At 35.7% G+C, this 16,830-nt stretch overlaps 1 protein-coding gene across 4 annotated transcripts in view; it reads left to right on the top strand.

Annotated features, from left to right (window-relative positions):
* The window catches only part of CD226 (CD226 molecule), a 115,991-nt gene extending 109,619 nt beyond the window's left edge, over positions 1 to 6,372 (top strand). For all 4 annotated transcript variants that reach the window (XM_074383259.1, XM_074383258.1, XM_074383261.1 and 1 more), the window contains exon 7: positions 5 to 6,372. In XM_074383259.1, coding sequence (XP_074239360.1) covers positions 5 to 118 — 114 coding nt within the window. In that variant the 3' untranslated portion in view covers positions 119 to 6,372. The remainder of the gene's footprint in view (positions 1 to 4) is intronic.
* Positions 6,373 to 16,830: the final 10,458 nt, after the last annotated feature.

The following is a 16,830-nucleotide window of genomic DNA, read 5'->3' on the forward strand; positions in this document are numbered from 1 at the left end:
CTAGGCACCCAGCAACTCTACAAGTCCCATCTCTACCAATCAATCCATGGATGATGCAAGAGAGGATATTTATGTCAACTACCCAACCTTCTCTCATAGACCAAAGACTAGAGTTTAAGCCTATTCTTGACATGAGTGCATTAATAATGACTCTTATGTACTCATGCATGGATCTTTATGCAATTTCTTTCCACAACCCAGGGTCTACCTTAGATACTAGTTGACTGAATTGAGTTCATTTGGTAGGAAAAATATTACCTAAAAAACATTTTTCACAGAAGTGTTTCAGAAAACCTGACTCTAACTTGTTTACACACAACAGGAAACTTACTGAATCATGTAATAGAATGATCCAGGGGAGATTAAGCTTTGGGCAGGAGCTATTTACCAGGGCTTAAATGTTGTGTCTATAATTAAGTAATTAAGTATGGGCATAAACCAGCTTCTGAATCCCTTTCCACAGTGTTGGATCCATTTCCCTGGTCTTGGCCTCACTCTCATGCAGGCTCTCCTCTTGTGTTGGCAAGATGGCTGCCAACTCTTGGCAATTTGTACGTCTTGTTCCTGTCTGGTAGAGAGTTTGCTTCTATAATAGAGCAAACAAATTTGGTTATTTTTTTCATTGTCAAATAGACATCATGACCAGAAAGGATAGAATGGCTTAAGTCAATGAGGGGTTTACTTCTAGAGCTGAGAGCAGGGTCAAAGCACAGTACTGGGAAATTCAGATCAAGGTTAAAAGAGAGATGAAGAGTCTCAGAGCTGGGAGTTTATTGACTGCAGTGATTAACCAAGACATTTTTGGTTAACTAACTGAAAAGTGAAATATGGGATGGATTCTGGAAGTGAGGAATCTCTCTCCAAACTTGTAGGATCTGCTCTGTCAGCATAGTCCAGAAAAATACCTGGCAATAGAAGAAATGAATAGTCAAGAGGAAGATAAATGTGAGAGGGCAATCTCTTCCCTTACTCTTCTCCTATATATTTATCTCCCATTCTATATAGAATTCTTGCCACCATCCCAGGTCTAACCTTAGGAGCAAATGTAGTAGATAGTCCAATAATAAATAACTTAATGTTTTGGACACTGTTTTTTATTTTTTCTACTTTTGAGAATTATTTTTAATATGTAAGTTCTCTCAAAAGGGTCAGAAACTTATGCATTATTTTTTCAATGATTATGTGAAACTTGAATATAATAACACCATGTCTAACTGTCACTTTTTTATCCACAGAGAAAAAGTGTGAGTTGGAAGTGGTGGTATAGGATGGTAGGGTAGAAATTTGAGAGTGAAAAAAGAAATTGGAAGGGTACAGGCAACAGGAGAACAGAATCAAACCACATAAAAATACAAAGGGAAACTTCTCCTTCACAGTTTGAACGAAGACAGCCCTAATGACCTCACCAACAGTCAAAGCAATTAGACACCATACCTGATCTTGTTTAAATTCTGGATATAGGCAAACAATGAAAAACATTTGTGAAACTGAATAAAACTGTCATGGTCACCTTGAAAGCACAATGGTCATTATCAAATACAGTGATCATTCATGTCTGAAAGATTCATTATTTGTCTCTAAAGATTTCTAAAGACTACCATCTAGAAAAGATTCATTATGAAGGCTGTATTTAAATATCACTGTTGTGGACTTCATGATAATCTTAAATGAAACAAATCCAAATTCTCCTGTTGCCTAGACAGATTCTAAAATGTAGTTTACACTTTTAAGCTGACTAGTGATTATCTTATGATTTTAGCCTTAAGCACTATGTATGCCAAATAGTGCAATTATTTTGTGGATTACAGAAATGGTAAGTGCCCACATTTCTATGAGTTAGAAAATTTTTGAGTTTTTAACAACAACAACAAAAAGAAAACATTTTCAGAAGTGAAAAAATAAAAATGACCATTTCTCAGTTGTACTGAGAAATGTATGTATGTGCAAGAAGAGTAAACTCTCATTTTTATTACGTTTGCTTAAAGTTCCTTTTATACCTGGATTCATGAAATGTTTCCAAAAATATATTAGTGTAACAAAATTGAAAGGCAGTTTACAAGAAACCACTCTACTGTCAGATGAATCAAAATTTTCATGGGTGAATATATTGGTTTGCATGGTAAAGCAAGCTTAGCATCAATTAAAAGGTAAATAATTTCCTTTTCTGAATGGTAAAGACAATCAAAATACTACTTTCTGGAAACCTCTGATAAACAAATTCTCAATGATTGGTGTATGTGAGAAGGAAAACATTTTTACAGTTGTAGGATGGGGAAATATAAACCCAATTTTAAGAGAGAAAATAATGACTCGGAGTGGAAGGCACAGTGCAGTCAGATACCATTGTTCTGGTGGTTTCCACTGGGAACTTCATAGAAGACTTTTGTAGCAAACCACTGAAGTGTTGCAAAGCCTCCAGAACATTTGGAACTTGTCTCTTTTTCCTTGGGTATTTTTGTGTTTTTGGTCTCTTATGCAAAGTGTCAATGAGAACTATTTACTCTGTCCTTTCTTCTCTATATATTCTTCCTCTAAGAGTGCAGGATTTTTTTCAGGAATTTGGAGCCATCCTAAGTCCTCCCGAAAATTCTCTGACCTCCTCTGATGCTCCTGTTATACCCTCAGGAGTAATACTGATGAAATCCCGTTCATTCATTGTCTTTCTCTGGACATCTTTACTTACCAAAGCACTTTCATTGTAATCTTTTTGACATCATCCCTAATTCGTGATAGTTTCGGAACTCACCCTGCTATGTTTCTCCCAATCTACTCTTTTGCACCTACGATAACAGATCAAAACAGATCCACAGAATAAAAGATCAGAATTGCAGTAAATTATGTTTTAAGTATAGATATTTTTTGCAAGGTGCTGCTTTGGAAGTGAAATGCTTCTTAAGTTTTATATATATATATATACACAGATATACACACATTTGAATGCCATTAATATTTATATTACAGTAACCAATTAAAGGAAATTACTTTGTGATAATAAGGTAGGTAGATTTGTTAAGCATCATTGTGGAATACACAGTTTTGTCAGGAAAAAACATGTCTTACTGACCCATGATGATTATGCATTAACTATATTATAAGTGAGACTTTCAAACTTTAAAGAATTTTATGTATAATATGTTGAGAAAATAAAATAGAAATTTCATTTACTTGTAATCATGCTTAAAATGAAAGGCAGGTAGGTGAGGATATAATTTTTAGTAAAAACTCCAATTTATGTTTTAAGTTTTATTACTAAAATACTATATTTATAAACTTAAAATATATGGGCTATCAATTTAAAAGACAAATAAAAATACTTTTGGTAGGCATTCTTCTATTGTGAACATCCAAGTTACATTGGTTTATATAGAACGGTATTAAGTAAAAATTACAGCTTTATGACGGTAGTTTTTTTTTTTTTCTTTCTTTGAGACAGAGTCTCGCTTTTTCACCAGGTGCCAGGCTGGAGTGCAGTGGTGCCATCTCGGCTCACTGCAACCTTCGCCTCCCAGGTTCAAGTGTTTTTCCTGCCTCAGCCTCCCTAGTAGTTGGGGCTACAAGCACATGCCACCACCCCTAGCTAATTTTTGTATTTTTTAAGTAGAGATGTATTTTTTAAGTTTCACCCTGTTGGCCAGGATGGTCTCGATCTCTTGACCTCATGATCCGCCCTCCTCAGCCTCCCAAAGTGCTGGGATTACAGGAGTGAGCCACCATGCCCGGCCAACAGTAGTTTTCTAAATTGGGAGAGTCCACATTGTAATTAGAGATCACTGCAACCAAAATGCTTCTCCTTGATTTATAATGATGAACTGTATTTTGTACTGCCTATATGAATTTTCAGCAAGATTGACGATATTATAAAGATGTTTATAAAGTGTAACTGGAGATGCTAAATTGTGAGTATGAAGTTAAGTTTCTTTTCACAATAGTGATAAAAAAATATCTTTTAAAAATGTAAGACAATCTAAACATGTAACATCATTTTATCATCATTAGTTTACTATTAAAATGTAACATCTAGAAAGTATTGACCTTCACCTTCGGACTTTTGTATAAGTTAGTATATTTTTTCACTAATCTGTTCATTAGAATTCTTCCAGCCAGGTCTCTGAACTCTGAAAACATTTACCTGAAAACTAAAAACAAGTTTATTTTTCAAAAAGTTTCTTTATTTCTAGTGATTCAGTAGGTAGAAAAACAGCTTCTAGAATAAGGAAATTTTATAAATCCTCAAGGTCGGTTTACATATGTTTTTCCAGATTCAAAGCACTAACTATGTTGTAAGATGCTGGAAGAAAACGTCTGTTTGGAAGTATGGGTAATAAATGTCTGGGATAATTCTGGTTTATCTCCTATTATCCCTGTTAGAATAAGTTATATGGTCAACCTGTCTAGAACACTTTTTCCAGCATTAGTACGTACTCTTGGATTTTTGGTTCTTGTAGGGTATAGAAATACATTCCTTGATGTACTGTATTCTGTTGTTTTGAATGAATAAAACACAGTATTTCACTATCACTAGTTTCATTTGCCATCAAAACATAGTGGGGAAACATTTCTCAGAATAAAATTAACATGATTAATTACATGCAGAAAACACTCAAATCAATGATGCATTTTAACTTTTATCTCAGTGCACTGTCCTTTGTATATTATAAGTACATGTAGTTCAAAGGGTCAAAGAGCTGTGTGGTTTTTTCTTTTTTCAAAAAATAGTAGTCCCTTGCCCTTCCTCATTTTCATTCCCTTGAGACAACAAATTTTACAACTTCTAACTCATTATTTTATTTATGTTCACTTTTCTGAATAGCATACTCGTGACACTAATACGTTTTTTCTATTTCAGACATTCATTATTAATTTAGATGTCTTCCTCTCCCCAAACTCGCCACATACAATAGTTCTCTCATGTCTCTTTTCGGAAATATTTGCGTTAAAATGTGATTATATCAATATTTGGCATTTATTTCTATGACCTTGCCAGCACTCTTACCACATGGTATAAATGATTTGGCTTTCCCTCATACGTAACTTGCTTTTTTTTTTTTTTTTTTTTTTACCTAGAGCCAATGATTTTCATTATTTTGGGGGTTTACTCTTTCTGTATTTACCATAAATCGATCTGAAACTCTTGTGATGCAACAGGAATTCTAGCAATTTCAAGTTCCTAAGAAAGACTCCATTGAAGCTTGACTTGGGGATATGAGGAGAGGTTCTTTTAGCATAGCCACCAGCCTGGTGTCTCCATGCCTCCAGAAAAAGAAGGGAGAGGAATATATGAAACTTACAATCCACTCTAAAAAATTTTCCAGAACAAAAAGACATGTGTTTCCATATTGTAAATGTTTGTTAAACATGTGCCCATAACAAGGAATAAGAAGAAGTCTATTATGTTTGTTTTTGTGTCTGTAAAAGTTGAGGGTATTGGTTGTTAAGCATCAAAATAGACTCTTATAAGAAAAAAAAAATATGAGGTCAGGTGTTCGGAACCAACCTGGCCAATATGGTGAAACCCCGTCTCTACTAAAAATACAAAAATTAGCTGGGCATGCTGGCATGCACCTGTAGTCCCAGCTACTCTAGAGACTGAGGGAGGAGAATTTCTTGAACCTGGGAGGCGGAGGTTGCAGTGAGCGAAGATCGTGTCATGCACTCCAGCCTGGGTGACTGGGTGACAGAGTGAGACTCCATCTCAAAAAAAAAAAAAAAAAAAAAAATTGAATGATCGGGATGGCTCATAGAATTCCCAGGACACTGATGGAGTAGGCTTGCAAAATAGAACATGTGGCAACTCCAGTGGGACATTAGGCAGGAAGCACAGCTAACAACTGGGGCTTCGATATCCTCCCTGGAACAAGCTGCAGTGAACCTGAGCAGCATCACTACCCCACACTTGGATGAGTACTGAGCCTCCATTTTTATTCACTCACTCATTCGAAAATCAGTGTCTCTTAAATACATCTGGCAGGCAGCAGCTGGTATCTACCCCTTCACCTTCCACAGTGGCAGACAGGGTACAACTTCTTTCCAACAGAACACACTGTGACATTCCCTCCAAGCTCACTGAAGAACTTCAACTCGTCTGTCATCCCAGCACTTTGGGAGGCCAAGGCGGGCTGATCATGAGGTCAGGAGTTCAAGACCAGCCTGGCCAACATTGTGAAACCCCGTCTCTATTAAAAATACAAAAATTAGCTGGGCATGGTGGTGTGTGCTTGTAATCCCAGCTACTCAGGAGGCTGAGGCAGGAGAATTGCTTGAACCAGGACCCGGGAGGCAGAAGTTGCAGTGAGCCAAGGTCGCCCCACTGTGTTCTAGCCTGGGCAACAGAGCAAGAATCCGTCTCAAAAAAAAAACCAAAACAAAACAAAACTTCAACTGACAAATGTCTCTACTTGACCAAATGATAGTTTTATTAAAGGCAGGGTTCAATGTACCCTTTTATAAAAGTTCAAAGCCCTATATAAAGCCTGAATTTATTCCAGATGTATCTAAATATAACCAAGATCGTTTTAAAATAAATTGGTGGAAGAACAAATACATACAAGTTAGCATTTATATCAATATTCTCAATTGGCAGTTTTGCAATAATGATCAATAGTTTATTTTTAATAACACTATTGACATTGCATTTGGCTATTAGAATTTACTAATCCTCTGCATGTATATATTGCATATTTTTCTATATTCAAATCTATGATTTTTAAACTTGGAACTTATGTCTAGACACAAAAACTAGCATTTTTTTTTGGTAACATACTACCTCCAAAATTTCAAGTAAGAAGTTGCCTTTTGTCTATTTTTAAATGGAAAACTTCTAATCAAAATGCCACAAAATTATACTGAGTATCATTTGGCCTGTAGAAACCAGTATTATTACAGGAAGAAAGCAGAGCCAGTCTTCTCTCTGTACTCAAATAAGTGGAAGCCCTTTCTAGACTAAGTTCTCAAGAATGTAAAATATCAAGCATGAATTCTCCAAATCCCTGAAAAGGAAGCCTTGTGTCGTATTGCCAAGCCATATTCGTAAGACGTAAAAATAAAACTTGAGAAGAAGCTATGATAACTCATTTTCTTCATTCTTCAAAATTTACATAATCTCAACTGATTTTCTATTTTTATGAAAATGCTTTCTTAATCTAGCTCCTTATTCAGTCATGTATTTATTCATTATATCCTTTATGCCAGGTATCCAAAGGTACTTACAGTGACCTAGACCATTATTCTTTGATCAGCTGCCTGAGTAAGACTTTGGGCTCTCCAATATACTCTCAATGGTATTAAGTTTTCTGAGTAACAGCTTTGGATGTGGCTTCAGTTGATTGAGCTGATTTATCCCACACTTTATTTTTATCGTATAATGGTCTTCAGAAGCAAATTTTGATTTCTTTTTAGCTCACATAAAAATGTACAAAGAAATGTAATGGCTCAGTAGCTTCTAGAGATATAGATAACTCTTTTAACCTTTGTGTAATTTTGCATGTCTGTTTGATAATTCTTTCAATGGCAAATGAATAGCTATTCTAAAGCTGAGCTATTGACAAAAATATGTTTTACTGTGTGCTATAATTTTTAAAGCAATTTTTATATGCTTTCATTTTTTTTACAACAATTCTAAGCTGGTGGCAAGATTAATGTTATTATCCTGATTGACAATTGAAGAAAACTAGATCAGGAGAAATTATGTGCCAGATTTTCCTATGGCAGTTTAAAATAGGGATTGTAATTCTCAGGATCTTTTTTTCTTTATGGTTCTGAGTTAGAATTGGCTAAAATGGAATTTGCATGAGATATGGAAGATGGATGTGAAACATTAGAAATTACTCTTTGTAGGTCATTTTAGTCGACATGGTGATGGGCAGATGGAGAGGGCTTGGCATATCCCAGCTTGCCGTTTCTCTACAGCGTATCTGCATCTTGTTGACGGACAGGGCAGCTGTAGCCCTAGCCACTGCTGCATGTTTGTTGCAGAACCACAGAGGTAATAGCTGTTCAGTGGCAACAGCTTCACAGAGACCTGTTACAAACTTCCCCTTCCCATCAGAGTAACAAGATGCAAGGTCAGTGCATTTACAAAAACAAAAAGTCAGTTGGTTTCCTATATGCCAGAAATGAGCAATTCGAATTTGAAATTTAAAAAGCAATGATGCTGTTTACCATAGCACCAAAACCAGTGAGGAATGTAGGTATACATTCAACCAAATGCACACAGGGTTTAGATGCTTTATATCCTGTTACCATGCTGTACTCGCTTGCTAGTTTTAGGAATTTTTTGGGTAGATCCTTTGGAGTTTTCACATAGACAATCATGTCTTTTGTGAATAAAGATAGTTTTACTTTTTTTTTTTTCAATCTTTATACCTATTTCTTTTCCTTGTCTTACTGTAGTGGCTTGGACTTCCAGGAATAGAAGTGGTAAGATAATGCATTCCTGCCTTGTTTCTGATCTTAGGGAGAAGCACCCAGTCTTTCTCTGTTAAGTATGATGTTAGATGTGGGTATTTTGTAGATGTTCTTGAACATCAAGTTTGAAGAAGCTCTCTAGTTTGCTGAGAGGTTGTTGTTGTTGTTGTTGTTGTTGTTGTTGTTGTTTTTTATGAATGGATGTTGGATTTTGTCAAATGCCATTTCTGTCTCAAATGATACAAACATGATTTTTCTTCTTTAGATTGTTGATGTGGTGGATTATATTACTGATTTTTTAACATTGAACCAGGCTTGAATAACTATAATAAATTCTGCTCCCTCATGGTCTATATTATTTTTACACAGCACTGAATTTGTTATTAATATTTTGTTGAAGGTTTTTGCATCTAAGTTTATGAAAGATATTTGTAGTTTTTTTTGAAATGTTTTTAGTTGGTTTTGATATTAAATGATGCTGACCTCATAGAATGAGTTAGGGAAATGTTCCTTCTGCTTCTGTTTTCTGGAAGACATCATGAAGATTTGGTATTATTTCTTCCTAAAATGTTTGGTAGAATTATACTTTTTTTGGAATGTTATCAATTATAGATTCAATTTCTTTAATAGATACAGGACTATTCCATGTATCTATTTCTCCTTGTATAGATTTAGGCAGCTTTGTCTTTCAAGGAGTTGGTTCATTTCATCTAAGTTATCAAATTGGCTGGCATGGAGTTGTTCCTAATATTCTCTTATTGCCCTTTTTACACATGTGGTATCAGTAGTGAGGACACCTCTTTCATTTCTGATAATGGCATTTGTGTGTTTTCTCATTTTTCTTGGTTAGTCTTGCTTGACTTTATGATTTTTTTTTTATCTTTTCAAATAATTGGCTTTTTCACTGGTTTTTCTTCGTTTTTCATTTGTTTTCAGCTTCCTTGATTTCTCCTCTAATTCCTATTTTCTTTCTTTTGCTTGCTTTAGATTTATTTTCATCTTTAGTTTCTTAAGGTGGAAGCCTAGATTATTGATTTTATATGTCGTTTTCTTCCAATAGTGGCACTTAATGCTATAAATTGCACTTGGTTCCACAAGTCTTGGTAAGCTCTATTTTTATTTTCATTTAGTCTAAAATATTTTAAGATTTCTTTTGATACTTCTTTTTTGAGCTATGGATTTTTTACAATGTGTTGTTTAATCTCTACATATTTGGGGATTTTTCTACTTTCTATCTCTTACAGATTTCTAACTTAATTTCATCATGTTTTTAAAACATTCTTTATATAATTTCTATTCTTTTAAATTTATTCAGGTTTATTTTATGGCCCAGAATATGGTCTATCTTATAGAATGTTTCATGTGGTCTTAAGAATTCATTCTGCTGTTGGGTGTAATATTCTGTAAATGTCCATTAGATCAAAAGGATTGATAGCACTGTTCAGATCATCTGTATCCTTTCTGATTTTCCCTCTTCTTGATCTATCACATACTGATAGAGATGTTAAAGAGGATTTTTCTATTTCTCCTTGCAGTTTTTTTAGCTTTTGTCTTATGTATCTTGATACTCTTATTAGATACATATACTTTCAGAATTGTTAGGTTTTCTTGGAGAAGTGACCCCTTTACCACATGTAATGCCCCTTTTATTTCTGATCATCTTTCTTGTTCTGCTTTTTCTGAAATTAACATAACTCTTTGATTTTTAAAAAATTAGCATCACATCTTTCTCTATCCTTTAAATTTTAACTTATCTAAATCTTTGTATTTAATGTGAATTTCTTATAGACAACATACAGTTCCATCTATTTTTAAGTTCACCGCTTCTTTTTTTAACTTAATGTTATTGATATAGTTGTATATGTTTTGGGGGAACATGTGATGTTTTGATACCTGTATACAATGTATAATGACCATATGGGATAATTGTGATATCTATCACATATTTTTTGTTTGTTTAAATCTACCACTTCTTTTTTTTTTTTGTTTGTTTACTGTGATTTTATTTTTGAAGTCATTGTCAAGACCAGTATCAGGAAGATTCTTACCTGTTTTCTGTCATAGATATTTATTTTTTTATTTATTTATTTTATTGCATTTTAGGTTTTGGGGTACATGTGATGAACATGCAAGATTGTTACATAGGTACACATTTGGCAGTGTGGTTTGCTGCCTTCCGTCCCCTCACCTGTATCTGTCATTTCTCCCCTTGCTATCTCTTCCCACCTCCCCCCCCGCCCCTCCCCCATTTCCCCCCAACGGACCCCAGCGTGTAGTGCTCCCCTCCCTGTGTCCATGTGTTCTCATTGTTCAACACCCGCCTATGAGTGAGAATATACAGTGTTTGTAAATCTACCGCTTCTGATTGGTACATTTAGATTATTCAAATTTAAGCGATTACTGACGTAGTTGGATGGTACACACCGCTTGTGACTTCGCTGTTCTCACACTTGCTCTTCGTTTCTTTTTTATTTCCCCTTCCTTTTGTGTTCTCTGATTTTAATGGGGTTTTTATGTGATTTGATTTTCTCTCCTAGGAAATTTTTCACTGGTCAACCTAGATTTGTCTCCTTTTCCCCTCTTTTATTGGCATTTATTCAGTGTTATCGGAGCTACCTGAGTTGCTGTCTGTCACTAATTTTGGCAAGTTCTCAGACATTATTAAACGTTCTTTTGCTCCATTCTCTCTCTCTTTTCAGTTGTTCCACAGTCTTGAATGTTCTGGGATCTTTTCCCCACTCTTTGGATTTTAGTTTGAAAAGTTTCTATTGACCTACCTTCAAAATCATGGATTCTTCCTTCAGAGGTTACAAGTCAACTAATAATTGCATCAAAGATATTCTTCCTTTCTATTTTATTATTGCTAGTATTTCTTTTTTATTCCTTCTTAGTGTTTCCATCGTTCTTCTTACATTATTCATCTGTTGTCTATTTTTTCAATAGTGCTCTTAAGATATTAATGATAAATGCCCTAATAATTTTGACATATATGTCATATCTCTGTCTGGTTCCAATAATTGCTTTATCTTTTCAGATCATGATTTTTCTTGCCTTTTGACATTCTTTGATTTTTTTTTGTTGTTGTTGTTGCAAGCCAGATCTGGTGTGTTATGCATTAGGAACCGAGGTCAGTAGGTCTTTAGCTAACAGTCTTATCTTAATCCGACTAGCCATTAGACTGTGTTTAAAGTCTGTTATAACCATAGGTGCTAAATTTCTTCAAAGGCCTCTAGTGTCTTTGTTTTGTTTGTTTGTCCCCATCTTGACTTCAGACTTCCCTAAATGCTCCTCTCCAGAGAGAGTTTCTGTCTTGCAGCTCTTTCTTCTGCAGTTCACTGTGATTATATGGGAGCTCAGCTGGCTTAGTGATAAGCTGTGGGACAGGAGACTGCTCTATAATCTTACAGTGAAATCTCAGTCTTTTACTGGGTCTGTGTCTGGGACATTCACAGAGCTTCGCCAGTAGCATAGCTTCCCCATCCTCAATTCCCTTATCTGGCTACAGCATTCCCAGTGCATTTCTTTGAAGGCCTGCTCCCTGTTGACTGTGTTATTTTCTCTTTCCTTAAGTGGGGCAGGGAGATTTCAGGGGCTGGGATAAGGTTTGGGAATTGTGCTTGGCACAGTCCTTTCTGTCTTTGTTACCAAGAAGGTTCTTGGCTTATTTCACAATGGATGCTGCTCTCCATCTGCTGCCAGAGCCACGAGGGGATTTTCTTGGATCCTCGTAATGAGAACCTTTGGGTTTCCTGCAGGAAAAGCCCATGAATGTGTGGAGTACCTCAAGCCCACAGCCCCCATGGGTTTCCCACTCACACAGTCCACAATCAGATGCCAGCAATTCACCCAACTTACTGTATAAAGGCTCATAGTAGTTTATGGCTCCAGTGCTTTGACTCTGGTTAAATGGCTATTGGTTGCTGTATTTCTCTGGATGTATCTCCAGATTTTGGGTTAACAGTTTGCCCAGGACCTTGGTTCTCTAATAGGCCTACGAAAAGTCACTGATTTTCAGCTTTCCAGCTTTGTCTTGTTATAAGCATGGCAACAACATCTTCCATTCTCTTAACGTGGTGGCACTGAAGGCAGAAGCCAAACTCCAGGTATAAATAAACATTTTAATACATACATTTTGTGTTATCTTGGTCTCTGACCTGTCTCGTTGTCCTGACTTTCTGATACTGCACTAGGGTTCCTGTTGTTGGACTTTGTCTAGGCTGCTCTTTGGCTTGTCTTTATGAATCATAGATCCAGCTGACAAAATACTTGTATGAAAATTAAGCACATATTTCTTTATTAAATAAATATGTAATAAAGCATAGACATCAATCTAAAGATGAGTAAGAGATCATACTGAGTTTTCCTGTTTATGCTTGGATCAACATCAGGCCTCATACAAATTTTCAAGTCCAGAGGCAAAAAGTAATAAGGAAAATTTGTATCACAAGCCACAAGGAGATAATATGTCAAGTTTATGTGACTGAAAAAAAAAAAAACAAGGATGAACTGCTGGGGATGCTCGCTCATCACAGAGCTCAGTCTGCAGCATCAGATTTCATAAGCTTTACTGGGGGAAGTTCTATCAAAATAAAATGAAATATGAGTCACAGGGTGGTATTTCACTCATCATATGTATTCAGTATTAATTTATTTTAAGGTTTAGTTGCATAAAAGTTAAATAAGAATTAGAAGACTCCATGGGTGAGATGAGCCAAAAAAGTAACAGCATTGTCAAGGGTTCTACCTTTGTCTATATATTTAAATATTAGGCTTCTGAGAAAAAAAAACAGTAAGAAAGATGAACATAACAGAGGACAGAAAGTCTATACATCCTGAGACCTTTTACACAATGCTTGTTAGTGGAATGCTTTTAAGAATGTGTGAGAGAGTCATTTTAATGTGAAATAAAGACCCAAGCTACAACTTACCTCATAGTTTGTTCACTCCATATGGTTATATGTAAAATAGTGCAAAACTTTTATAAATAGATCATTTAATAATTTCTTAAAGCTGCACCCACTTTCTCTCTACGTGTTAGTGGAAGTGGTGTTGAACATTTCTATTAGTATAAACAAATGAACAAACAAAAAAACCCACTACTGCCCAAAACATGTTAGTATCCTTTCCACGTTAAGAAAAAGCTTAAATAATAACTGACCAGTAAGAAGCACATGGCACTTAAGCTTCAGGAAGAATATTGTGTCTAGACAGAAGCAAAATAGTCAAATGCGATCTCTTTTACTCAATAGTCAATGGTAATGATCTGAACTACTTGAGGAATCATAGTGTTTATATTAAAAATAATGTGGCCGGGTGCAGTGGCTCATGCCTCCTCACTTTGGGAGGCTGAGGTGGGTAGATCATGAGGTCAGGAGTTCGAGACCAGGCTGACCAACATGGTGAAACTCTGTCTCCACTAAAACTACAAAAATTAGCTGGGTATGGTGGTGCATGCCTAGCAGGGATCACAGCTACTCAGGAGACTGAGGCAGGAGAATTGCTTGAACCTGGGAGGCAGAGGTTGCAGTGAGCTGAGATTACACCACTGCACTCCGGCCTGGGCAACAGAGTGAGATTCCACCTCAAAAAAAATTAATGTTCCAAATCCCACCCATAGCTTAAGTTAAATACATGGTTAAATAAACCATCAAAATGTTATCATTTACAAGATACCTATGCATTTAACATCTCTATTAAAAAGTTAGACACTACAAATGTCACATGAAGGATGGAGTTAGATTTTGTTCATGAATTTAGAGAACATTTTGTATGATACGTAATGTTGATTTCACCTGAGGTATCAATTGTCACCCCAAATCAGTCTAATTGTGCAGTCTTAAAAGTGCATTATCTCCCCTTAAATGCCAACTCATCCCACTTACAAATTCTAAACTTGTAACAATTCCATTTTAGTTACATTTCCTAGTCAGATTTCTTGATGATCCATGCATTGCAGAGTTTAGAATGCCATCCCTTTTCACTATTGAGAAAAAGGGTCAGATACGAAGAATGAGAGGGAGGAGAGGAGAGAAGAGCTGAGTAGAACATTTTAAATCTATTTCTTGTACTATTTTTCTTTAGATTATTCTGATGAGAGTCAAGTGGCTAGTTACAGTGAGTAAAGTGGGTTATTTCTGGGTAATGGTCTTAATTATTTTTTTGGGGGGAGCATGAATTTCCATCTCTGTGTTTGGGTCTTTGAAATTTACTTAGATTTCTTAAAAACTGTAAGCCTCAGAAACAGCAGGTTACCTAAAAACAGCAGGTTATCTATAACTTTTAATAGATATTGGAACAAGAAAGGAATTTCTTAAGTCAAATGGTACTCAAGGGACAGTCATTAAGCAAGATTAGACTGAGTCTACCTGACTCATGGCTTGAGAGCACACTTCTTCTCCAGATGGTGAGTCAAATCTTACAGAAGGGACCAAATCGTACCCACTTTTGAATTCCCAGTAATTAGAAGATTCTACTCATGCTTTTAAAATTGAATTTCTAAATAGCATTTTCCCCTTTGGCTTCCTTATAACCAAAGTTTGCAAATATTTGGCGAGTACCGAATATCTAGAACGGATCTCTGTAATTCACACAGGAATAGAAAGTGACGATGAGGCCGGGCACGGTGGCTTATGCCTGTAATCCTGGCACTTTGGGAGGCCGAGGTGAGCAGATCACTTGAGGTTAGGAGTTTGAGACCAGCCTGGACAACATGGTGAAACCCTGTCTCTACTAAAGATACAAAAAATTTAGTTGGGCATGGTGGCATGCACCTGTAGTCCTAGCTACTCAGGAGGCTGAGGTAGGAGAATAGCTTGAACCTGGGAGGTGGAGGTTGCAGTGAGCTGAGATGGTGCCACTGCACTCCAGCCTGGGAGACAAAGGGAGACTACATCTCAAAAAAAAAAAAAAAAAAAAAGTGACAATGAGTGTATATTTGTCTTATATGCAAGTTTGTGTCAAGAGAGGAAGAAATAGAGGATTTTTAAAAATGAGGTTTTAAAAATGTATAGAACTCAAATATCAATAGATAAGCTTGAAGTTATGTTCGATTATGGTATTGAATAAATTTTTTTTTTACAGAGGCTTTAAAACATTTTTACAATGCAAATAATGAGACAATTTTTGAGTTATATTAGGCGGTGTGCCTAATAATTTTATGTGATTGAAAATGCAGCCTAACAATCTGTGGGGTGGGATGGGGTGGTGGAAGGGGGGAGAGAAAGAGGAGAAGGAAGAGGAGGAAGAAGGAGAGAGAAGTTCAGACATAGCTTTGAGAAAGGAATTTAGGGAGCTAGTGAGGATGGTCTCTCTTGCCTTCCTCACTTCCTTATTTCTATCCATTTTCATGTCTCCTGCATAAAGCCATGTACGAATTTGCTGTCACAGCTGCATACTGACATTGATGCATAGCAAAAGGAATTAAAAAGAAGCAAGAACAAAGATCAGGAGATATTGCTTGTCCTCTACTCATGTTTTGGAGATAGCAAGCACTCAGTAAGTAGTGATTGACTGGCCTTTGAGATCACATGAAATCAGCAGGCTAATAACCTACCTACATATTTGTATAATTCATACTTCCATGAATGTTTAGATATTCTATCCAGCTTTTACTCATTTATTTTAATTATTCACCATATGGATGCTAAAATTAGATAAATCTTTTTATATTTCTTGACTGAACTGGAAGTAAAAGTAGTTGGTGTTCTTTGTACATTACAAAAATAGCAGCGTAATTGCTATTGGGCTGTACCTTGTGACATATATTTATTGAATGCCTTCTTTGATGTTAGCTCTAAGCTTACATAAACCTTTACATTCTTTCTAGACACTTTCCCAAGTAAATATAGTCTCCATGATTTTAATAGTGACAAAAAGGGAAAGAAAATTCATCAAGTTCATACCACCAATTCGTTATGGAAAAGTGTTACTGAAAATTCATAATCAGAATAAGCTGTATTTCATTCAGTATTGACAAAGAATGGGTGTTTTCACCATCATTGCCACTCCTGAACAAATGGAAAGGTCTCGTACATTTTTCATTGCTTTCTTCAATTCATGACTTTGGTCAGACTTACCACTGAAGGGCATTTTTAACACTACTGACTGCTTGATCACTTTTCTCTCACCCAGTTTAATTTCTCTGATTTTATGGGAGTTTCACACTCTAAAAGCATTATTCTCTAAAAGGAAAAATACTCCTAACAAATTAATCTAGTAAATCCATAAGAAATGCCCAGCTAATATTTAAAGGTTAAGTTTGAAAAACAGATTCTGTAAATGTATTTCTAGACAGTTCTAAATCTGAGTGGCAAAGGCTACTTAATCCTGGGATGAAAAATAAAAGAAGCCATTGATAACATAACAGCATGATAATCATAGCTATATGCATTTCACTTTTGAAGTTAATCTTTGTCTACCAAGTAATGT

This window comes from Saimiri boliviensis, chromosome 13 (genome assembly GCF_048565385.1).
Source record: "Saimiri boliviensis isolate mSaiBol1 chromosome 13, mSaiBol1.pri, whole genome shotgun sequence".
Lineage (NCBI taxonomy): Eukaryota > Metazoa > Chordata > Mammalia > Primates > Cebidae > Saimiri > Saimiri boliviensis.